Below are 25,905 nucleotides of genomic sequence, written 5' to 3'. Positions count from 1 at the left end.
GTATTTTTAGGTAATTACTGCAGCAATAACATAAGACGTGCTCATTTTCAGAATGAGGAATTATCTGTAGCTCCCATTGCTGTGCTCCTTTTAATAATCCATAATAGTTTGACACCAAGGATTATTACTCCAGCTTTCCAAGTTTCCAAACAAACTAATAGGAGCAAAAGAAACTGTTTACAGTCCAGGGGAAATCCCATGAGCTGGTTAGATAGAGCTTCCAGGGGAAAGCACACAGGAGACAACATGCCAAGGCACTGCCAAACAGCAAAAAATCCACAAGTAAAGCAAATACCTCTAAGTCAAGATCTTGTGTAGAAGGACAGAAAAAAACAGTACAGCAATGAAAGCAGCCACGAGAAAACGATGTCTCATTAGCAGGCTTGCTGCCAGGTTTGTTGGGACACTCACTGGCTGGGATGGGGAAGGGATCTTCTCATACAGTCACAGCTCATGGGCCACCACCCAAACCAAGCTCCCACCCTCTCTCTTCCACTGACACCTGGACTCAGACTTGCTCCCCAAGCCCTTTGAAGGGCACAGGCTCATCCTGGATGTCCAGCCACATGCATTTGCCAAGTGAGACATCAGGACCTCTCCTGGTTCCACACTCACACAGCACATCTCCCCACTCAGAGCCAGACTCAGGCTCACGCTGCTTCCAGGCAGCATTTCACCTGCTAATTGCAAAAAAATGCAAACCCAAAACTTCCCACAGGCACACTGGTTACTTTTGCTTTGAGCTGCCCAGTGAAACCAGCCAGGTTTCCTGCGAGGTAGAATTGACAGGATCTCCAGATGCAGATGGGATTTCTCAGAGCAGGAAAGCTTCACTGTGCTCCCCTGCAGAGGAAGAGAGCCTACCTGAGCTCATTCTAAGAGCAGAGTGAGCAGGCCAGGTTTCAGTGCTGTCCCCCTCCTGCCCAGTGCCACCACTCCAGAATTCTGCAGTGTCCTTGATCCCCCCAGTGCCACTGGGCTGGAATGACATCCTTCAGGCCCTGACAGGTTGAGAGCAGCTGCACTCAAAGAAACTGCTCTGCCGTCCTAAAAGAAATTTTGAGGATCAAAAATTAAATAAAAATAAATACACATCAATTAGACAAGAAGGCCAAAGGTGAGAAAATGTAACTGAATTAAAAAAAAAATAGACTGAAGCAATAAAGGTTAAAACAAAACGGTCTTGTTGATAAAAAAATGCTTCAGTAGCTTTAGAACTACCTAAGAGGGGCTTTGGCCTTATCACTTTCAGTAAATCTGGAGGTTTGTTTTGTATTTTAACTTAAATGTCAAGTTATAAATGCACTTTGAACTGAAAACACATTTTAAAAAAACCTTTTCAAAATGGGATATTCACTAAAACAAACCATTCTCCCATAAACAGGCTTGGCTTTGACAGAAAAATGTCAGCATAAAACATACCCACTAGTCCTTTCTGAGCTGTGTGGCCCCTAATGAGAGGATCCTCCTAATCTGTCCACCTGCAAACATCTCTCAGTGCCCCACCACCCAGGCACTCCCAGACAGCTTTTCCCACAGCCTGGGCAGAGCTGGTGTTGCCTTATCAGGATTTTTAGCTGCTGCCTCACCCTGCCCTCCTAGCAGAGCTGCTCCTCAGGGAAGCTGAGTGCCGCTCTTCAAACCCAGGGATATTGCTCTGGGATGGAGAGATGCAGTTATTAACCCCCACTTTGTCTTCCCTGGCTCCCATCCCTGCAAAGACAGAAATCTCTGCCCATGCTCAGCCTCTGCCCAACCCATGAACACGCGGTTACAAGAGCCGCCCAAGGAGACATTAACAGCTCCTCATTTATTTTAAAGTGTTGCCTGGTTTGTTTTTGAAATGCACCATCTGTGCTTGCCCCAGGATGTGTTAAGGAAGCCTGGCTCTTGGCTCTGTCAGGGCACAAAAGTGATTTTAAGGGCCCGTGGGCGGGAGCCTGAACCACAAGTTGCAGCTGTGACTGTAAGCAGCTGTGGCAATGGCACATCCACCTTGGCACATGGAGAACTCATCCCCACAGCTACCAGGGGCTGTCTGAAGGAGGCTGTGAAAAAGCCACCAGCAACATCCAGCCTCCTTCACAACTGAGACGAAATGAGGCCAAGGAGATTGTAGCAGCAGTATATTTCAAGTAATGATGGGATTCAAACAGCTGGAACTGAGGCACACTCTCACAGATGGTTCTTACATTTGTTTTTGTTGTGGTTTAGCCAGTAGACTTTGGGATAACTGTGTCTTCAGGATCCCAAGGCTCTAATAAAGTTGCATTTGCCATCAGCTCTATTTTTATTTGCATTGCTACAGGAGGTACCTTGGCACCTGCATGACAAGACAGAAAGGCTTCCAAAGTGGATCAAAGTGTGGATTAGGGCACAAGTTGACTCTTCAGATAAATAGACAAAACCTGCAACTAAACTGTGCTTTGAAGAGGAATTTTATATTCTATTCAACCTGTTTGGTGCTCTCTGACTGTGAACTCAAGACAGACACCCAAGACTTTTATCCTGCTTAAGCAAGCAGTAAAGGTAGTTAAATTCCATTAAATCCCATAGCAATTCTCTCAGACCAAAGCACATTTCCACAGCAGATAACTCAGATTATGCTAGCAAAGCAATGGATTCACTTTTTCCCCCTCGGATGCTAATGCTGTTAAAAACACAAAGCCAAGTGACACTGTCCTGGCTAGAAAAAGCCCATCAGCTTTGTGCAAAGATTCCTCTTATTAAATAGCAATATCTTCTTCTGCTCAGAATTTCCATCATCTCGGGGAGACAGAGAAGGAAGGAAAGGAGGAGGAGGAGAAAATGAGAGTGGGATGGAGGTGTTAACCCCTGCCTTTAAAGACACTGTTCCATTTGGTAAAAGGGACCCAGCTGTGCTCCTAGAGATTAAAATCTGAGCCCCATATCACAGTCTGCCTTTTCCTGAGGGACAACACCACAAATTTCAACATCTTCATCTGGTGAAGTGGAACCAGTTATCATGGGAGGAAAATCAGGATGTTTCATGTCCAGACCAAAACTTAGGTAAACTCTGGAAACCAGTAAACCCTGTAAACACAAAGTTTTATTCCACATTAAATAAACAAACCTACTAAAAACAGAGAAGTTAAAAAAAAGTTTGAATTATGCCTGAAGAGACCTTGGCCATATGTGGTGCCATATTCAGAAATTTCTTTCCAGGCTGCTGTGCCACTGTTCCATTTGTTAAATTATTTTCATGTTAGTGAGAATGATTAGGTTTCTTGTGAAGTTATTGGGGCCCGAAAGGCACCTTTATTTACCTCATTTATCATATACAGCAGCCTTCAGCTGAAGTCTAGAGGTAAACAACCTAAATAGCAATATTCTTGCTGGAATGCAGTCATCTTGACCACAGGAGCTCTGGAAAAATGCAGATTTAAACTGTTCACATTCCTGTTTTATCTGCATTTCAGTCTGAATGACTAACTTATCATCAAGCTCAGCAATAAAGAAACATAGAGAGAAGATATTAAATATTTATGCCTACAGTACCTTACAAGATTTCATTGAAATATTAATTGTAAAACAAAAGCACAACTGTTCCAGCTACCAGGAGCAGTAAAGGCAATACTTAAAGCCAACTAACAGTGCCATAGCCAATTAAGTTTGGTGTGCTAAAAGAATTGTTAGCTCAATTTAAATTTGTCAAGGGAAATACTTTGAAAATATACATTCAAAATATTTGTCAGCCACTTTGCAACCAGCACCTGTAGAACTGTTACAGGATAAACATAAACTAGGGAAATATTTGCCTGCCTGAGTCCCCAGGTTATGCAGAGTTTCTGTCACAGGGTTTCCTGCAGCTTTGCACACTCACACCAGGACTGACCCCTTGGTCAGGGACTCCAGAGCTGCCCTGGCCACGATGGTCACAGCAGAGCAGGAGCCACTTCACACCAGCCACAGGTGCCACACCATGCATTTTCTTAAAAGGTGGTCTGTTCAATCAGACAATGCCTTTTACAGATATTCATTTTATTTTTTACAAGAAATAAAAGCTTACTGCAATCTGAGAGAAATAAAATCTGGTCTTTGCTGAAAGAGCTTAAACTTAATAAAAGGCAGCCCGTGTGGGTGAGGAGGGGAGAAAGCCAGCTAAAATGGGCTGAAGAGAAAAATCAAAGACTAGTTGGGATAAATGAAGAGAAGCCTCTCCTTCACAGAGATTAAATTATTAATTATCCTGGAGAAGGGTCTGTGTTTACCTCAGACATGCTCAGTGCCTTAACAAGGGCCACCATGGGCGCTGCCCTAAAGCAGCACTGCACACACGGAGCTGCTCAGCTTATTGCATTACAGAGGATTTGAAACACTGCTGCTCCTCAAAGGCAGTGAGATGGGGTCAAGAACATAATACCCATTGCAGAGAAATCTAATTCCAAAGCTGGGAAAGTCTCTTCCCACCCCAAAATGGCTTTAGGTATTGAAATGAATCCTGTATTACAGCTAAGCTTTGGTCAAAGCAGAAATTCTGACAGATTTATTACTAGCTTATCAAGTGACTTCATGGCTTCAAAAAATACATATATTCTTCTAAAATCCATTTATCTAGGCAGAATTTAATAGTTGCAAGAAGTATGCTCATTTAATTGAAATTTGCTCCTAGCATGTTACTCTAGGGCTCTCTCCATCTGCAGCACCCCACCAAGGCGAGCGTCCTTTTATTCCTGCTGTCTATCTTCCACATTCTGAGCCCACTTAAAATCATGCCAAGGCACTTTCCTTTATGCCTTTGCATTCTCAGAAAATTGCTTTTTAACTTGGGTCAGCTTCAATTTTAACTTTATTTTTTAGGAAATGTTTTTTAATCTGCAGCAGCTCAGCATTTATATACCTCATTTTGCAGTGCTGCTCTGGAAGAAATGAAGGAAGTGGCCGGGGCCTCATCACCCCAAAGCAGTGCACTGTGTTCATCAAATGTGCTGTGAGGCTCTGGGGGAGACAGGAAAAATGGGCTGTAATTCTGGCTCAGGCCCTCCCTGGCCTCCAGCACGAGGTGAGATCCCTGCTGGGTGGTGCTGGACGTCAGGACCTGCTCTGTGTTCATGGCCCCACTGGACCATCTCAAAGCACTGCACTTCTACAAACTTGCTGATTAATGAAGAATTCTAAAAGCCCTTCCAAGAGCTAAGGACAGCCCTGGAGAAGGGTAAGCAGAAATTATTGCTCAGCTAAAAGCTTTCAGTTGCATTAGCAGACATCTGGGAGAAGCTGTTCAGTTCAGGACACCTCAAAAGGAGCTGGCAGGATGCCATGGGAGCCCCAGGGGAGCTGCAGTCCCTGGGATCTGCAGGATCCCCCTCCAGCCACAGGTGAGGTGACACCAGGGCTCCGGGAGCACTCACTGGCAGCACAGAGAGAGAGAGAAACCTCTGGCAGATGGGAAACCAGAAAGAGAGTGGATTTAAATTAGAAACAAGGAAGGTGTTCTGGTCTGTGGGCGAGGTGAGGCTCAGGCTGCCTCAGGTGAGGCCAGGCTGGATGGGGCTCTGAGCAGCATGGTCTGGTGGAAGGGGTGGACTTGGGGATCTTCAAGGTCCCTTCCAACCCAAACCATCCTATGATTCTGTGACATTAGGAAAGCAGTGTTCCATATAATGGAGACTGTAAACATTAAACCAACCTTTGACTAAATGCACATTAGTAAAGAAACTCCTAACCAATTATTGAATGTAGGCTACACACTGAGCTTCTACAAGTTAATGAAGAAGCATTTCAAATACATATTCTACTGGGTTTGCTTCCCATAATAAATTCTTAGTGTAGAGGAGTTGATGCTTCATTTTTCCTTTAGTCCACTTCCAATCACAATGCCAAGTGCACTTATCTGAAGGACATTATTTTAATGAAGTCATTTGTGCCCTTAAAAATTAATATGTCAGAGCAGTTAAAGTCTAGTGACTGTAACCAAACCAAATAATGCATAATGGAGAAATGCAGTGAGAAAAAAAATACAGCCTGAAATCAAGGTTAAAGTAGTTAACCTTAGGAAAAAGAGGGAAAAGAAAAGCCAACAGCAATTACATGTCCCCTTGACACACCATAAAGAAGACCATTACATTGTCATCACCCTACAGCACATCGTTGTGCATTGAGATGATTAACCATCACTGTACTGTGCACTGAAGGCACCATGAAATTTATCTTCATTCCAAGAGATAGAAATTGTGGTCTAGAGACACTTGACTTAAGAGAAGCCCCTTTAGCAGCACAGCACCAGAGCTTCTCAGACAGCCATGACTAGAACAGTCCTTTTTGTTGTCAAGAGTTTTGTGCAAGCCAAATGCATTGCAAAAATATGACACAACATTCACTCTTCCAGCTCTTTAAGCCAAGCCATACAGAAACTGCCATTTAATTCCATCAGTTCAGGAAAACTCTCCCCTCATTTTTGCATAAAGCCACGACAGACCGTTTGGGCAGCAGCTCCTTAAATTAGACCAGCTCCAACTCAGGGCTTCTTGTCTTCAAATAATTCAGCTTTTCCCACATCCAGGTGAAAGTGAACCATGTACTAACCAAAAAAGCCAACTATATACAAGAATACAAAGTGTACCTGTTGTGTGCTACTACTTCATCACTTTTCTCACCAGGACATGTTCCCCAGTGGTTCTGTCATTCCCATCAGCAGTGACAGAGGCAGAGCTGGTCCCTGTGAAATCACAGGAAATGTTCACAGAACTGAGGCTCCTTCCTTCAGCAACCCAGCAGATGTGCTTCCCACAGGTCCACTGCCCTCTGGGTGGTGGGAGGGGATTCCCAGCTAAGCATGCAGGAAGTTTTAACACATGAAAGAATTAACTCAAATTTCCAAATTTCCTGGTACCCAACACCCCCCACCTCACCTTTAACAAATGAAGAATTTGTTTCTCTCTTGCAGTGGAAGACCATTCCCACTGAACCCAGCAATCTACCACAGCAGCTCACTTAAACTGCTGCTCACAGAGGGGTTTTCTTCATTATCAACTGCAAACATTTCCAGACAAGAAAAGCACCATCACATTTGCAGAACCCATCACAGATATTTATGTGTTCTTCTTCTTGGCCCATGGAATTTACTGGTTTGACAAACTCCCTTCCCTTTTTAACACAACTTAGCAGTCTCCAAGGTGCACCTCCAAACCAGATTAATGTACCTCCAGAACATTCATAAGGTAAAGAAAAGTAATTTAATTTGTGATTGCATAAACCAGTCACGGAAGCCTCCCAAGAAGCCTGAGTTTTCATTTCTTTCATAGTAGACATTTAATTATATGATAATTACTTACAGCTTGCAGCTCAGCTTCTACTTTTATGAAATATAAATTGCTCTTCACTCAAAAGTGCAGGATGAGCATTTAAAAGGCTTCATTAAGTAGGTTTTAAGATTCTTTTTGACGACTTTCTTTAAGCTGTGGAAGGGAAAGCAGATGTACCTGTAAACTGAAACTTGCTTCACAGAAGAACAAAGTAGAATTGCTAATGTAATACCAGGATGGATGAGCCTTGACAAGAAAAAAATATTAACTTTTAACAAACACATTTTTTTAAATAACAAACAAAATATTTCTGTCAAGCTGTATGATAAAAGGGACCAGAAGGGAATAAGCAGCATTGCCAGATCTCAGACATGAACAACAAGGCTCCTTTTTCTAAATTTCCAAGGCTTGGAAACCTGAGGTTGTGTCAGACTTAGACCATTATTAAAGCAGCCCAACCAAAAACCCACCAACTCAATTGTGGCTTCCCAAAAGCCTGGAAAACAGGAACCATGAAAGCAAAAAGTAGAAAGTAAAAAGAAAAATGCCTTCACATGAGCTTATGTATTGTAATTCTGTGACTGTTTTGACCTTGATTTTGATTTTAGACCATTAGGAGATGGCAGTGCTGGTACTTCTGCCCTCTCATACCTTCACAGTGCTACAAGATCAGACCTAGGAACAAAGGTATGAGGACACAGCCAAAGGCTGAGGTCCTGGCTGCTGCAAAATGTTGTGCAGGTGTTCCTGCAGCTCCCTGGTGGGCACACAAACCTCTCACAGTGGTGGCAGAAAGAAGCTGCTGGCTGCAGACCCTGCAGGAAACATGCCCCAGGCAGGCAGAGAGCTCTGCCCCAGGCAGGAGAGGGGAGCTGAGAAAGGTGCTGAGGTGTGAGTTCCACCTTTTGAGACCCCAGCAGGGAAGTTTTTCTGATTTTAGACGAGCAGCTGGGTATGCTCATACTGTTAATCATATCTGGATTCATGAAACATGACTATACAAAATGAGACAATGAATCTGACACACAGAGCCTGCCTGGAAACTCTGCTGGGCAGCTCTGTCTGCCACCCTCCAAGTCAGTACCTCAGAAGAGAAATTCTCTCTGTAGCAGAGGAACACAAAACTTGAGGTTTACCTACAGCAGTGCATGGTTAAGAAAAGGAATCAGATCTGAAAAACACAGATTGAAAGGCACAGTTAAATTGCATTAAGTCTTGGAATGGACACTCTCACTCAGAATTAAAAAGCACCCCTGATTCAAGTGAGGTTTATTAATTCCCAAGGGAAAACAAAGCTTATTATGATTTTTTGTCACTTAAATTCTGAGGTAACAAGCCTACTGAGAATTTGATCATTTGGTTTAAAAGGTACTTTGGAATCATTTTCCCAAGGGCTCCCATGCAGAGCAGCATTTGCAGACTGCAGTGACTTTTCAGACACTTCACAGACACTACAGCACAGAGCACTCACAGCACCCCAGAGCCACCCCTCTGCAGCTGATGAATTCAGGGGATGGCTTTTCTTTCTTCTGCAGATGACACACCCCAAAGGGACACTTTTAATTGTGGCCATGGGCAGGCAGTCCCCCAACCCTGACTTTGCACAGAGGCTGTGAGCAGTGCCCCTAACACCCAGCTGGCTGGAGTCAGCCATGGTCCAGGGGAAAATAAAGAGCCAACACCCTACAGCAAGCTGTGCCTTGGCTGAAACGAGCAGAAAAGTTCATCTTTATTTTATGTAGTTTACAAAAGGGCAGAAAATGCCACGCCATTTCATTCTGAATAGCTTCTTCCATGAACTACTGCAGCACGAGGCACTTAGCAGCTAAATAACAGCAAAGGAAGGAAATTAAGAAGTATAGGGGAGCAAAAGGAGTTGTACTTCCAGCTGAGACATGGAGAGAATTGAGAGATGGTGAAAGGCTGCTTTGTGTAGGACTGAACATAACTTCTGTACCCTTACTCACACCAGCACAGCCTGCTGGGGTCAGGCTCTCAAACACCCTCATACTGATCAGTAATGTCTCAACCTGTAGAAATCAGCTTAATGCTGAAACAAAAGTTACCTGGCAGCACATAAAGAATTTAAAAGCATTTTTTGAGCACAGGTGCTGAAGGGAGGTGGGCTGGGGGCTGCCCAGCATAGGAGGGCCTCTCCCCAAGGGAAAAGGCTACTTAGAGCTCCTGTGAGACCTTCTGGCCACACACTTGGCCTTGAAAGGAGACAGTATTTTTTACAGCTGCTTTTCTGAAACTCATCTCATGTCCAGAGAGGGGAGAGGAGGGTCAGGGGACAGGGAGACACCACTGCCTCCTCTGTCCTACACCTATTTCCATACTACACCAGGAGGATCATTCAGTGAAATGGGTTGAAGGCAGTAGGGAGGTAAGGAGAACACCTGATCACACAGACCCATAAAAATAAAAGGTTTCTCTTTAAAGTTCCATTAAATCTGGGTGAAATTTTGCATCTGCAACAACTGCACAATTAAGACTGGAAGAGATAAAGTTGTAATTTAAACCTATAATTAAAACAAAACTTTAAAAGAGCAATCTTTTATTCTTCCCAATCTGTTCTTTTAACATTTTATCAGTTTAAGGCACTTTTAAAGATATAACAGCACACTCTTCCCACAAAGTGAAGTAGCAGGGCCTCAGAAAACATCTGCCATCAGGCAGGTGCACTTTGTGCTCCAATGAAGAATGCCCCATTTTTCATAGCTGGATACTGCTGGGGAACCTCATTAGAAACCAAATTACTACCTGCATCAGGTTTACACTAATGTATTGACATCTACAGCACTTGTTAAATGAACCGTAAATCCAATACACTGAAGTCATTTTCAACTGAATCAAATCAGGTTTCAGTCAAAAGAATTACAATTGTCATATGCTTAAAGCTTGGCACTTTCCTGGTGTCTCCAGCTAGATCATTTCAGACACAGAGAGAAAATTGTGAACCCATGAAAGAGCACAAGCTAAATTGGACTCACTGCAAGCATACTAAACACAGGGTGAGGAGTTTGAGGATGATAATTGACTCTAATTGACTACTTGGTAAAGCTACCCAGGCATCCACAGGCACACTCCTCACTAATCTGTTCTCAACAGATGCTATTTTCTTCTCCTTAGTTAATTTATACTTTGTTTGCATTTCAGAGAATCTTTTCATTTCAAATCTTCACCTCCTGGTACCCCTGTGGGCAATGGCTTTGTGGGACCGTGGCTCCTGCTGCAGCACAAAAGGACCAGGGCTGTGCACAGCCCTCCCCAAAGCTCTTTCTCAACAGGAAGAAAAATTCCTTCCAGGCCTTGGGAAGCAAATTCACACTCCTGTGTTGTCTCTTCCCCTCACAGCCACCACTGGTCTTCTTTTAATTCTGATCTAAAAATCCTTGACCCACATGTGAGTGAGGACAGCATTAACCCCAAATTTCCTTTTCTCTCGGGGTTGATGATTTCTCAGTAAATCCAGGTCTGTCATGCAGTGCCTGACCACGTGCACAGTACAAAAGGGGATGGCAGGCAAGAGGACAAAGCCAGCTTCCCCCTGTGCTGCTCCTCCAGCCCACCTTTTCAGCTTGCTTAAACCCAGATACTTGCAAGGCCTAATTCAAATTCAGTACAGCTACGAATCTGAACTAGCAGATTTGTCCAGCTAGATTTTCCTCCAGACTCACACACACTTTCCCTAAGTGGTCTTGGTTCTGCTTAATTCATTTCCCAGAAACAGAAAACAGCAAAATGTAAATTAAAAAGGAAATATATACGAGCCAGCTCCTCTACCAGCATAAATCAAACCTGGTACCAGCAAATCACTCTGACACTTAGAGTCTGAGGAACCAGCTCCTAATCAAGAGTTTATAGAGATTAAATTCATTTACTAGGCCAGACTTTAAACAATCTCTTTTGGCCTCTCACTACCTAAATCCCAGGCAGACTCTCTGTGCAAGTCCTCCTCCCCTTCCCTGGGAGCAGTGATGCCTCCATGATCTGCTCCAGGAAGAAAGAGGTGTCCCTTGGGAGAAGTGGCCACACAGCAGAACAAAAAGCCACATGACATTTATGCAGCCTGGAAGAAATGCTGCTGATCAGTCAGAAGGAACTGGTGACCTTCTAACATGAGAAAAACCCTCAGTGGAATAGGGGGGACACCATTCATGCCCAGAGCTGAGGCTGTCCCCTTGGATGGTGCTCCCACTGCTCTGGCCACTTTCCATCCCCATTTCAGCCTGATCCTGGAGGGCTCCAGCAGAAAGTCATCCTGCCAGTGTATTCAAGGACACACTTTTGTGACACACTCTTACTCACTGATGCTGTCACAGGCTGATGCTAAGTGAGGATCACCCACACAGTGCATCTCATTCCCCTGCTGGTGCTGAAATGCTGGACCTGCCCCGAGCACAGGGCTCCTGAGCCTCCCAAAGCTGGCAGGGAGGCAGCCTGGCCCCTGAACCCAGCACACAGGCAGGCCTGGACCAGGACAGGCTGGCACAGCTCAGCAGAAGGCATTGGGCCATTTGCTCTGTGTGTTTGCTATCAAGGGAAAGGTCAGCAACTCACTGCAGAAAAACAGAGAAAATGCTGGTAAACAGGTGAAACACAGCCTCAAGCTGTGATGGTCAGAGTGAAGCTCACACTTACCTTGGAACTGATTTGTTTTCAATTGCTTCTTCCTTCCAATTCTCAAATTCTTTTTTGTCCCACTCATTTCTCCAGTATAATGTTAGTTCCTTACTCCCCTGGGAACAAGCATCTCACACACAAGTTTCATGTGGGTGCAAGTCCTTTCCATTGCTTCCCTGGACTGCTCAGTGTGCACCAGGGGCCAGCAGGAGAGGATGAGGATGCCATGGGGCTGGCATTGATTCAGCTCAGCCATTTCTGCAGTCAGCTGGGGAGGCTGCACCCTCCTCACCACATCAGCCCTTTGTCAACTCTCCTACACTTTACCACGGTCATTTTATCTCCCTCCAGCCTGCAAAATAAAAGAGTAGGTGTTAATTTAGCAGCTGTAAGGTGGCTTTGTGTCAGACAGTCTTAGATACCATGAGTTCCAACACTGTTGTAGTGCAAGAACTTCACATCACCAGAGCTTCATACCCCCTCAATGTTCAAATGTTTCTCACAGGCAGCTCCTCCAAGCACTGACTGTTCCTGGTCCTTGCAGCAGCCATCTGACTCCAGATCCCACCAATCCACTCTTTTATACCACTGTTCTTATTGCCTACAGGTGTGGCCTGTTAAGATCAGGCCTGCTTCTCATCTTTAGTGATTGGTCCAGCTGTAACTCACTGGGGGATAAGATTACCTTCTATACCACCTTCATTCACCCACACTGTATCCCCCCACAGCATCCTCCAGAGGCAGCTGCCATGGGGGCCCTTCCCAGGATGCTCACCAGACAACCAAAACATTGGTGGGTAACCAGGGGAACCCAGCACTGGCTGAGGCAGGAGCTATGAGCTGGAGATCTCCAAAACTAAACACATGAGAAAGAATGAAGTCTGTGATTTCACTGTAGCTGAGTCTATCACACACCCCCTCTGTGAACCTCGTGCTCTCCCAGGGGATTAGGGGACCACATGACTGCACTGGGCTTTCCTTTAAAGAAGACAGAAAACCTGCAGGGCAAGCAGGGAACAGAGTCAAAGAAAAGCCTGGTCCATTGGGTGAAGGGAAAGAGGTTCCAAATACTACCAATGAAAGGGCAATGCCAAGAAATTGAGATTAGCTCAGAGCCAGTTACAAAAGCTCAGAACAAAGAGTGGCTACATCAGCCTTTAAAAACTAGTAGCAGATCCAGAAATAAAAGTGGATCTTAAGTGAGTTGTAAAAGAGATACATTAAATCCCTGACACAGTGACAGGTCAGAAAGGTTGTGTCACTGAAGAGCTCTCCAAATACAACACAACACACAAGCTTGCTAATGCTGAGAGAGTTGGGATAATTGTCTTGTAGTACAGAGTCTGTGCCCAACTGCAGTGCAAACCAGACAGAGCAAGTCCATACAGCCACATAATCAGCATGGAAGGATCAAAGCACTTTCCTCAAACATCTTTGATGAAGGTTTCTGACTCTTGAATTACCTACTATGCTTCAATTTATTATTTTTGATGACAATATTTTGTTTTCATCCAAACTAATTATGTCCAAATGAATGGTAATGGTAGATTTGGCATCAATTTTCCCTGTAGATGCTCTCAACTTAAATCATCCCTTTGCACACAGATGATTCCCTTGGCTACCTCCTGCCAGAGCATCGACACCTGAGTATTTATTTCACTCATTATTTTTATGCCCATCACTGGAATTTGATAGAAACCACAGGAACATGAACAGCTTCCCCCTCCTGTGCCCAGGCATCAGGAGCTGGGCTCCCTCAGCAGTGAGCCACTGTCTGATAATCTGCTCAGAAAGTGCCCTGAAGCTGAGCTGTGCTCACAAAACCTTCCTCAGTCACAGACCCTGCACCAGACAAGGTGTCCCAGCAGGTCATTTGTGGAGCTTTGTCAGTACAGGAGCAGCTTAACTGATGCACCAGACCAGTGTCTCTTCATTTAAATTACTGGAGAGTCAAGAGTTCACGAAAGCTGAAAACTGCTGGTTTTTTTTACATAACATAAAGATTTTTGCAGTTTTGCAGCTGCCTCTCTAGTTGTCCACTTCTCCAAGTCTTCCCTGGCCTGGAAGGAATTACTCAATTCTGAAAGAGAAGCAAAGCCCACAGTGATTGGGATGACAGATGGATCCACCTGCTGGCATAAAATCACATTTTCTAAATCAGAAAATAGAAAAAAAATTGCCCACTGGAAGAGAAAGGCTTCTACATTATTATTATTTACATTATTATGTTGTCCACCTTTTTTCCTCATAAAAAAATATCACCTAGGTAAGAAGTAGTCACTTGACTTTCACAGAAAAAAAAACCATAACAAAAGAGATGCAAACATTTTTTCTGACATTCTGACTCAGAATGGAAAATTCATCTCAAATAGCCCCTCTATGATTGAAAATTGTGTTTACTCTTGAGACAAGTAGGATTAGTCTCAGTGGCAGATTCATTTGCTTTTTGATACAGAAAAAGTGTTCTGTGGGGTGAACACAAACACTGCAGGCTCCAGAGGACTGCAGGAGATCATTTCACCTCCAGGGCACTGCCTCAGGTTCCATCTGGAGGTAGGGACAGAAGAATTTTTAGTGTCTAATGTTCAATGTTCATTTCTATGTGAAATGAGTTTTGTTGTTGTGTAACTCGGTGTTCTCTCCAAGTTAACACCACTGACTGTCCCAGTGGTGAGGCAAGTGCAGTGAGCAGCAAACCCTCCTGCTCCCTGAGTTTCCTTGCCATGGGGGAAAGGCTGCTCTTGAGCTGGCTGGAATGCAGTTCTTCAGGAGCAAAACAAAGGATTTCTTGAGATTGGGGCTTATTAGCTCATTGCTTGTCACCAGATTTAAAATTGTTCCAAGTGAATGCTGAAGGCAGCATTTATAACCCAAAAGACCCAGTTAAAACTCAGATCTGATGCAGAGATGAATAGGCTGCTCTCCTCTAGAAGTTTCTCCTTTTTTTCCTATTTGCAGATATGTGCCTTCCTCTAAAAGCAATGTATACAGTCCCAAAGCCTGGGAGACTGCAGCTTTGGAGCATTTCCAGAAACACCACATGAAACACATTGCACCTGCAAAGGTCTGCTGTGGGCAGATGGAAATGAGCAATAAGCCATTTTTCCTTTAGGCAATCCCACAGCACCAGTAACACTGCCCAGAGGCCTCATTCCCTGCCTCATCTGCAGCTGGAGGTACTTTTTCTCCTGTGACATAACACACTTAATGTATCTTAAAAGCAAAAGGCTACCTGAGATTTCCCAAGCTGAAACACCATTTTAGAGGCCAGAACTGGAGACACTCGGATGCAGGGAGAGCACTGCTGCTCCCAGCACTGCTGCTCTGCCAGCCCCCAGCAGTGACAGCCCTGCAGGCCCTGGGGGCAGCTGCTGAGAGGGAAGGGGACACAGGAGAGGGGATCAGGGACCCTGCCAGCCTCAGAGCCTCCTAAAACCACGCTGCAGACACCCTGTCAGCCTGTGATTCAAGGCTGTTCTGGCCACCTCCCACAAAGAGCATCCTTCCAGGGTAGCTCTAGCCACACCTCTTCCCCCAGGCTGTGCACATGAGGTTGGAGAGGGGAAGGAAAAGGAAACTTTGCACTTTGCCTGCAATGAGTAAAGGAAGCAAGAAATCAACTAATGTGTTTTCCAGATCTTGCTATGATGCTATGATGAAAAACAGGTTCTTGCACCAGCTAGCCACCCACAACAATTTATAGCACCTGATTTGGGGGCATTAACCTGTGCACACAAAATGTGTCAGTTCTTATTATTCACTGTAAACATGTCATCAGCATGGAAATATGCTCCACAGGGCTACTGAGGCTGGTCCTGAAATTGTAAACAGCCCATTAAGTAGGAGCAGTAAATACTCCAAAGTGCTGTAGATCTTGGTCAGTTAAAAAAAGCACTAGACAGACTTTAAACCCCAAAAATATACTTGGCTCCATCTAAATCCCCTTCTTGCAATCCAACCCAGTGCTGCACTGCAGGAAATCGAGGGGAGGAAAGCAAGCAGGTAAAACCCAACAAGGACAGGAAACACGGGAGCACTTTCACAGCTGCTGGTGCTGGAGCAAACACCAACAGCAGCATGACAAACACTCCTCTGAAAGAGAGGGGTGAAGCACGGGCAGGGGATGCCTGTGAGCTCACATCCTTGCTCAGATCAAAGGTGCACCTGAGCATCTCAGGCAACAGGAGCCAGAGCAGGCTGCACTGGTGGTAATGGTGACTGCACTAGAAGACAGAACTGTGGAGGAGGCAGAAACAAGATCCAGCTGACAGGAATATTTTTGCTAAGACAAAAACATCTGATCCTGTGTAACCTGGTCCCTGGCACAGCATGGGGACCTGGGTCTTACCAGCACAGAGGAAATACCTGAACTGATTTTTGCAGGGCTGGAACTCAGCTGATCCTCACAGCAATTTACATTGCTCTCAAAGATAGAAACCACACTCTTCTTTCTTTACCAAAGACCACAAAACTTCATTTACTCCCCTGATTGCATTAACCAATATGAAACAAAGTAATTTTTAATAAAGTGTGCCATGGCAGAGAAAAATTGATACAATCACAGAGCTGCTATAATAGGATTTAATTCTGCTTCAGATGTGCTAGTTTTAATAAAAAAGGATTGAGCAAATCTAAAATAAATTACACTGAAAGGTCAGGCTTATTGCTTGTACAGTTATGTTAACTCTTCCACAGACATTTTTACAGACTGTATTTATGAGACCTTTTGATTTTCAGAAGAGGTATAAAATACATCTGCAATTTTCTCATTATTTGCAGCAATGTTTCTTCTACAAGTGTCATTTCTTGGTACTTCAATATAGATTTATTTAATGGACATCTATAAAAAATTATGAGTTATTTATCAGGTGGTTTTGTTGAATTAGTGAAACTGTAATTCCCAACAGAAACTTAAAACTCAACTAGAAAAAAATGTGTTAAGGGAATGATGATTTCCATTTGTGTGCCAGTGACACTCGTGATTTCTTATTCATTAATCATTCCACTAGCATGTCATTTATTCAATAGAAAGCAAATAAATTACTTATTTTTATATATAGCTAAGGCCCTGATGCAGTGAACTACTCAGAACAGCCCTGAATTGGAAAGATCTGTAGACACTGAATCTTATCACAAGGCTCTTATTAATATTACAGCAGCAGCTTGAGGCCCCACCCAACATCACAGCCCACATCACTTAGTGCTGCCATCACCCAGAGATAAATCTCCATCCTACCCCTAAAGGAAGTACATAAACAGACCTTAGCAGAGGAAACAACAGAGTCTGCAGAGGAAGGAGCTTGCTGCAGTCCCAGAAGAGACAGAGCAGCACAGCAGTGTCCCAGCCCAGAGCCCCAGGCTCTGCTCTCCTGCATGGCCTGACACAAATCCTGCAGGCACAGCCAGGGACCCCAACGAGCTGCAGTGACACCCTGTCATTCTTACCCAGGTCCATCCTTACACCAGTCCATCATGTGTGAGCACAGAGGTTCTCTGCTGCTTCTCCATGGTTTTACCCAGCTCAGGTGAACATGAGACATCACACTTGGAAAAAGAACTGTCAGTCCTACATCAGTGTTGATACAACATCTAGACACCAGAAGCTCCATTCTCTAAAGCCACGCCAGAGAGATCCTGCTGAACTGGACCAAAGAGATTGTTGGAAAGAAGAGGAAACCCAAGCCAGTCTGTATGCACAGCTCCAGGGAACCTGGAGCACAGTCCACCAGCAGTGAGCACAGACACAATGGGCTGGACTGTGTCTCCACACTTAAAGTAAAATCCTGGGTTCATTGTGAAGTTCTGCTCAACAACAGTAAAGAGTCTGTCCAGCATCAGGAAACTGCACACAACACCTCTGACAGCAGCAGGATAATAAAGACCTGACACAGGTCTTTATTATTATTTCCCAGAGGGTCTTGGGTTTTAAGAGTCACTTCAGTTCCAAAACACTGATTTTTATGTCATTCTAATGAGATGAATGGCTACTAGGTGACTAGGGAACTGGAAGAGAGTGTTGTCTTCATTTTTCTATTTGGAAAATACAGCAAACCTTAGAGATAACTCCTCAAATTTGCCTCAACACCCTAAACATCTACCAAGCTCTAGCACATCAGTTCATACACACTTTTCCTTCTGATACCACTGGCTCTGACATGATATCTGCATCTATTTCCACCTATATAAGACAGAGATACAAACCATAGTGTTTGCACAGGCCCTGCTACATAAATACAACCTGCAGTTACTGCTGCTGTGATTGATATAAACCCTCTCATGTCCCACAGGAATGTGGTCTCCATCTGACAAAACCATCTATTTTGTCTTTTATTTTAATTGGTTTCCTGCCAGCTGGGTCTGCATCCATCTGATCAAGTGAACTATGTCCTCAATCAACCCTTCTTGATTTTTTTCCTCTCTATTTTTAAAAGCAATGGCCGAAGACCATGAAAGCAGTAAAAAATATTGCATTTTCTCAACTTTATCTAATTCCTGATAAGAAAAATATTTCTATAGCAACCCTTGCACAAAGCCCTCAAAGCCCTTTAAATTAAAAAATAATTGATTAATGCAGAGAAACTGGCAACACTGCTGATCTCAGGTTGTAGGCACCTTTGTTTAACCAAGAGCAACTCTGAAAACTGAGGTGCATAACCCAGGAGCAGAGTCTGAGGCTGTGTTGAGCACACTCATCTGCTGAATTTGACCAAAGAAACTCACATTCATCCTGCTGCACTAACTACTGAGGAGCCCCTCAGCTCTCCCACACACAGGCAGGCTGGGAGTGACACACATGGCCTCCCAAACTCTGGGAACAGGTCAGGAATGGCACAGCCACCCCAAACTCTGGGAACAGGTCAGGAATGGCACAGCCACCCCAAACTCTGGGAACAGGTCAGGAATGGCACAGCCACCCCAAACTCTGGGAACAGGTCAGGAATGGCACAGCCACCCCAAACTCCGGGAACAGGTCAGGAGTGGCACAGCCACCCCAAACTCTGGGAACAGGTCAGGAATGGCACAGCCACCCCAAACTCTGGGAACAAGTTAGAGGGCAATCAATGGTTTCATTCAGATGCAGAAGATAGCTCAGATTTGCATGGGATGTATCAATAGGGTGTCATTAGCTCCATAATTCTTCCACTTTCCTCCAGTGAGGAAGACTCCTTCTGCCCACCTCAGTTCTACACTGAACACTGCAAGGAGCCTTCTGTGCAGAGATGTCCATTTCTGCCTGTGTGCAACATTCATGGATGGGCACTGGGACCTGGCATCAAACAATCCTTGCACCACAGGCTTCTAAACAAACTTTTAAACCAGGATGCCTGACAGCCAGCATTTTAAGAAAATCCTGCAGCACCCAATAATAAATAGACTTCCATTACCCTTGTGTTTCTGATTCTGCCTCAGGTTCACGACAAAGTAACTTGCAGCTCAATAAATTTTGACATGTTTTCATGTTATAAAAACAAAGACAAAAACTTATTTATTCACTTTTTACCTCATACATCCCAAATCAATAATTGCATCTATTGACTGAGGACAAATTCAAAACTTTAATTTACATTGAGTACCATAACCTAATAGATGGCAACAACTGAATTTGTTGAAATCGATTTTCGTTTCCAACAGAAAATCTTCAGGCCCATAGCATAATAAGATGCAGTACATGGAGCAGTTAATTACAAGTGAGTATCACAAAAAGCTAAAATTAAATTTCTTTTTGAATATTGAAAGAAAATGCTGAGTCTCCAAGGCTGACACTTAAGAAAAAGAAATTTCTTGTACCTCTTCCACATGTTCAGTCACGTAACATTAATCAACCCTTTGTAACATAAATAAGTAAAGTTATTTCAGAGAAATGTATGTATAGAAGCCATAAATTAATGCTGACACACTTTGAAAGGGTATGGGGTTTTGGTTTGTTTTTTTTTTTTTAATTACAGTGACAGTTTTAAGTCCCTGAAGAAAAGTCCTGCTTTTTGTGCTGCAGACATGCCTGCCTTCAAGCAGCCACTGAATGGGCTCTGATACAAAGCCACCGCAGACCTTGCAGCCTGGCTCTGAGCATCACGAGTGCCACACTAACTACAGCTCAGTTTAAACTTTGAGAGAGGCCCTTTAAGTTGAACATGATGCAACTACTGGATGGGAAGACCTCCTCAAATCACCTCTTACATGGCAACTAACCAGCCAGCCAGGCAGTTTGTGTGTATGTTTGGAAAGGAATGGCAGCTCTGAGGAGGCAGCTGCACTACAGCCCTGTCAACACAGAAGTGCATAGAGCACCTCAGTACTGCCACACCACTGGCCTTGCTCACAGGGCATGGAGCTTCTCCAGCTCCACATTCCCTCCTTTCAGATCCAACACCACCACCTGGGGTCTGAACGGGTAACAGCAGGGGAGCACTGCAGGCAGGAAAGGCAGAGAGGAGCAAAGCCCAGCCAGCAGTGCCCTCACCAGCACTGAGGTACAGGGACAGCTCCGGTGCCTTCCGACCTCCACTCACTCAGCAGCAAGTTGCAGTGGCTGTACTTTCAATTTCCATTTACTAGCAATAAAAAGAGATGGATTTAGCCATCAATCTCCAGTTAATTACAGATTTTCCCAGCCCAGCTCTCACCCCTGCCCAGCACATGCAATTTTTTCCAGGATTCAGCCTTTTTGCTCCCCATTTCAAATGTTGGACAGGGAGCCTGTTGTGAGAGCAGGGCTTGCACAAGGATGGGGCACTGTGCCAAAGCACCCCATCTGTTAGTCTGGACAGCTTTCCAAGGAGCCATGAAAACACCCATGATGTTAACTTGTCCAGCAAGATTTGAAATAAGGCCTAGAAGCAAAGGCTCAGTCCCAAACAAGAGCACATCACATACCTGTGCCTCTTCCTGCTCCTGACTTCACACCCCCCCTCCATCCCAACACCAGTCAGGACTTAAAGCAGGTTGTAACAACAACTGGCAACCTCTTGTCTTGCTATCTCCACATAGCAAAGCTGTCTGGAAGAACTATAGCTCTTGGAATGAACCCAAAAATTGTTTTGGCTGCTACTGAAGACCAGGTAAGGTGGAACATCATGTCTCTTCCCAGCTCCTCCATCCTGGTCTAGCTGCCTCACCTGAAAAAGAGTGAGGTCTATCAAAAGTTCACTGTGGAGCAGACACAATTGCTACCAGCAACACCAGAGAACCAGGTCCTCCAGTCTGTCCTTTTTTTTTTTCTTAGGTTATCCTGAGGAAAAAAACTGAGCAGTCAGTTAGGGCATGCACCTCTCAAAGCACAGTATCTAGCAAGGCTACAACTTGCTTGTGATCAACAACTGCAACAAAATTCATGACTTCTACCACTGTGTCAGCTGGACTTAAGCTCCAAAGTATTTCATTTTAGGAACACACCAGAGGTATGAAATAAGAGGGAACCAGCAATACACTTTAATATAGGACCAACATACATTGTGTAAGACTGTACTAAGAGACAACACAGGCAGGGCTGTCAGAAAAACACAGGCACTGCTAGTATAGTTTTAGATTACAAGAAAATATAATTTGAAAGCAGATGTGGAACAGCCACACACCTCCTTACATTCAACCACCATGGCCTGAAGGTTATGGGAGGTACAAGAGCAACAAAACCAAATCAAACTATCTTGTAAGTATCCAAGTAACAGACCCCTGTGTACCAGAATGACCAGAAGACATCAGGTTCATATTAACTTTTATTTTCATGTATGTACAACTTAAGAAACAAATCCCAGATTGAAAAAGTTCAGAAGTCATCTTGAACAACACAACATCAACATACCTTTGAGGCAGCAAATATTACTCCTATTAAGGCTCTCATGAAAGGATGGATACCATGCAAATGCAATTAAAGAGTACATTACATTTCAAAATATGCAAACTAAGTTCAACTTAAAGTCTTTCAGAAAAATAACAGATCAAACATTAGAACTATGAGCCACAAACATATTTACACATATGCTTGGAATATGTGTGAACCAGATAAAATTAAGTAAAATGTAACAACTGTCAACCTCTCTTTAGTCAGATCAGAACTACAGGTGGTGATCAATCCCTTCCAGCATCACAAGTGCCAATGTGTGCACCAACCTCATCATTTTGCATTCATAAAACTGGTACTGACTGCAAAACTCCACCTTTTTTCAACCTGTGCTTTGGCATTTATTTCTCATCACTGAAAGTATTTAATCTCCCTACTGAACGTGGGCAGGAGGCATGTACAGAGGGCCTGTAACACAGCAGCACACAGCAGCAACTGCAGGCACTGCACAACCAAGTTACTTCCATTGATGCCAAACTAATTTTTGCTTTTATACAACCTTCACACAGCTAGCTACAAAGATACAAATATATAAAATCAAAAATCAGTTTGGCAACACCATCAGGCACTTAGATTCTGATTAATTTCTGTATACTCCTTGCTCATCATCTCAAAGAGTGAAAGCTGCTTTTTTTTTAAACCCTAACCAGCATTAGCACTAAATCAAACAGCAATGCTAATCCACAAGAAAAAAAATTCATACTTAATATTTTAGTATTGTACCACCACTTGTGCAAAGCAGCATCTAAAGATGGCCTAATATTACCAGCAAGAAGACAGTTCATTTCTTCTCTGTGTTATTGTAACAAACTGAAATTAATACAATGAAGGTGGCTAGCAGCATTAGTTTTTTGGCGTCATCACTAACATAAATCAAAAATAAAAGGACTAATGAGTTGGAAATTATGAATATGTGAAAAAGAAACCACTACAATTGCTGTGACCTCTCCCAGGATGTTACGTGCAGGTGACTTTCTTCAAGCCTATGTTCACACAGATTTTACTTGTCCACTGAAAAGGAACTAAATTAGCTTTCAAAATGTTTTCTCTTGCAGCATTTCTGGCAACTTTAAAATTGCCTAAAGGCTCAAACTTTTCAGAAGCTTTCTGTCACATTACATTCAGCACTTACTAATTTCTTACAAACAGTATTCCTCGCCTAAGAAAAGAGCAGTTAAAAGGAGAAAGATTCTTTCATTTCTGTCACCTAATTTTGAGTCACAGCAGCAGATAATTTAAGATACTGCTAGGCACACACTGTGTGGGTATTGGCAAGTAGAAGAATGAAAAAGGGAAAAGAAAGATCCATTTTCCTTTAATCCTGACCAGCAGCTGTTAGCAATTTTCTTTAGTTATCACTGTAAGACATGATGGATGGGAAGGCTCAATCTGCTAGGAACTGGTGTATAGTGACCAAATGCTCTCCAGGACTGTTGTTCAAAAGCACATTCAGTTTAACTGGGGACTACAGACTGCAAGAGGTAACAGATAGCTCCTGGGAGAATCTATCATTCTTCAGAGAAGCTGTCTGATCGAGGGGTAATACCTGAAAGAACCATTGCATGATCTTTTGCTATATGGTTTGTGCATCAAGTCATTGAGAAGAAAGAACATTAACTCAAGTGGTAACTCAAACCAAAAAATCTGCATAAACATGTTGAGATAGTACCATTTTAAAACTTTCCATACACTTTGCAACACAGAGAAACTGGATACACAAAAACATGCAAGTCAAACAAAGCTAATCTACAATAAACAAAACCAGAATACACTTATTTCAAGACTTAAAAACATTAAAATATTCATCCAATGCTAAATAGGAGCAATTGAAAAAGCTCTAGACCTAGCCATGTAATTCCATAAACAATTCAATTGGCTCTTTCAGCCTTTATTCCCCAACTCTTTTAACTTGTTTTTATCATTTCAGGCCACAAACTTAGTGAGTGGCACATGAGCCAAAATTCAAATGCAAACAAGGCATCTTCCTCTCTCTATCAATAGCAATGCTCCCAGGATTTGTGGTTATATATGCATGTAGCTGCACAGCCTTTTCCATATTTCCATGGGACGTCCTCCTCCCAAGGACAAAGCAGGATGTTAACTGCTCCAGTAGCACATCCTGAGGAGACATGCTTCTTCCTGAGCACACCTAGCCCACCTGGGCTGCACACTCATTTAAGAGCATGCTCTGACTCCTATGACCAATCTCCTGCCTGAAGTTGTGCCCCATCATTAGCAGATGTACCTCTCAACTCATCAGATGAAGTTCAACAGACAAATACCAAGTCTTACAAATATAAGCCCAGTGAAATAATTAATGTGGTCCCTGGACAAAAGCTACATTCCAAAATACAGAATCTAATATTTTGAATTATCTTTTGAAATGTTCAACCAATCAATCATCACACCCATTTTGCCCCAAACCTTTAACAGACACTATGAAAAAAGCTGGAAATACCTCATCAAACTTAGAGATACTAATCCCAGAAAACTTCAAAGACATACCAATATATTTTAAATGACATAGAAGAATATGGGCAGAGCTCAAGAATTTTATTTTATAAAGTCCTATGTTTTACAAACACAGAAGAAGGTAGCCAATGCAAAGCACAAAATACAAAGAGTAAAGAGGTTTCTTTATCTAAAAACACCTCAAACCACTGAAGGAAGCAAACTGCACTAGAAGTTTACAAGTAGTCTTCAAGGGAAGTACCATGTAAAGCACACTGCATTAATCTAGACCTGACATTATGAGGGCATGTCTCACTGTAGCAAGGTCTGTACTAAACACCAGATCAGAGACAGAACATTAAAGTAAAACATCAGATGTCACAGCCACTGTTCCACTGATCTGGGAAAGGCAGACTCCAAAGTGAGCAGGAACTGTGAACCTGCTTAATAAAGGCCATTCTTGCAAAGTCAAAAAATCATACATCCAACACTTTCATCCCTTCATTAAAATAGAAATACTAAAAAGGAGCACTCCATAACATATCCCCATTGCTTCTGACTGACATGTTGAATAACAGGTAAAAGAAGAACTTTAGCAGAGATAATTAGAGCAACGAAGATCTTTGAGCACAAGGCAGCAGAGCTGAAGAGCCTACCAACCAGAGAGTGAACTATTTTGTTTGCTACTTAAACAGCCAGAAGCTGTGAGCTGACTACTTCCTTTTTTGAGGCATAGAAAAGGTTTCATCTAGAGGCCATTCTGAGAAACACCTCACCCTGTGTTAAAGCATAAAGCCCAGCAGAAATCACTGATAAAGAAAAACAAAAAGCCTGCATTTGCTGGGTTTCCTTTTGAGAAAATTTCAGAAAATTTCATTTCAGAGAAAATGTCCATTTAATGCAGAGAGCAAACAAGGGTGTCAGTCTAATTAGATTTTGTTCAGTCATGCTCCTGATCCTGTCTAAGTACTCCTCTGAAAAAAATCTGATTGATGATGAAGGCACAATTATACAAACCTTAACATTCTCTCTAAATGTAGCTAAGCAAAAAAGGGGGAGAAGATAGGGAAAACAAAGGTGAAGTATATTTCTCTTCAAATAATTAAGTCAGTTTATTTTCCAACAGCCATATAAATTTAAAATATGAAACAACAATAATACAGCTATAGAATCTAGGTTTTCTTTCAAAGCAGCAGCATATAAAACATATAAAAGCTAAAACCTCAGCACAAGCTTCAAAAAACCAAGGACTGAGTGAATTTTACCAAAGACATGAAACTCACAAAATACAGTACACAAAAATACTGGAATGCGTAAGATATAAAGCTACACATTTTAGGTAAAGAAAGGCCTTGTAAAGGATACAAAATTTGCAGAATTAAAGCATGGGACTTGGGGAAGAGTACCATGAACACAAAGAAGTTGGCAATTAATACACATAGATGGAGTGAAGAAAGTGGCAGTTTCATATTTAGCATTCAGTTTTCAGGTTCATGACTTCACTTTCTTAGCATCTTTTTTTCCAGAGTTCTCAGCAGCCAAATCTGCTTTTCTCTTCTGTGACTAAAGAGAAATAATAAGAATAAATTTTACAAGCTGGCATTACAAAAAAAAAAAAAATTAAATACATAACTGGTTATTCAGAAGGGAATGTACAACCCCAATGCATTCTAGAATTCAGTTCACTTTTGTAGGATATAATGAAAAGGCAAACATTAATCCCTG

General features: G+C 43.0%; 1 protein-coding gene across 1 annotated transcript in view; it reads right to left on the bottom strand.

Annotated features, from left to right (window-relative positions):
• Nucleotides 1–21,591: 21,591 nt before the first annotated feature.
• The window catches only part of SMARCA1 (SWI/SNF related, matrix associated, actin dependent regulator of chromatin, subfamily a, member 1), a 32,573-nt gene continuing 28,259 nt past the window's right edge, over nt 21,592–25,905 (bottom strand). Inside the window, exon 24 of the mRNA XM_059859758.1 lies at nt 21,592–25,743. Within this exon, the coding sequence (XP_059715741.1) occupies nt 25,672–25,743 (72 nt within the window). The 3' untranslated portion in view covers nt 21,592–25,671. The remainder of the gene's footprint in view (nt 25,744–25,905) is intronic.

This window comes from Haemorhous mexicanus, chromosome 14, assembly GCF_027477595.1.
Source record: "Haemorhous mexicanus isolate bHaeMex1 chromosome 14, bHaeMex1.pri, whole genome shotgun sequence".
Taxonomy (NCBI): Eukaryota; Metazoa; Chordata; class Aves; order Passeriformes; family Fringillidae; genus Haemorhous; species Haemorhous mexicanus.
The sequence above is the reverse complement of the archived record's forward strand: the minus strand, read 5'-3'. Positions and strand labels throughout refer to the sequence as shown.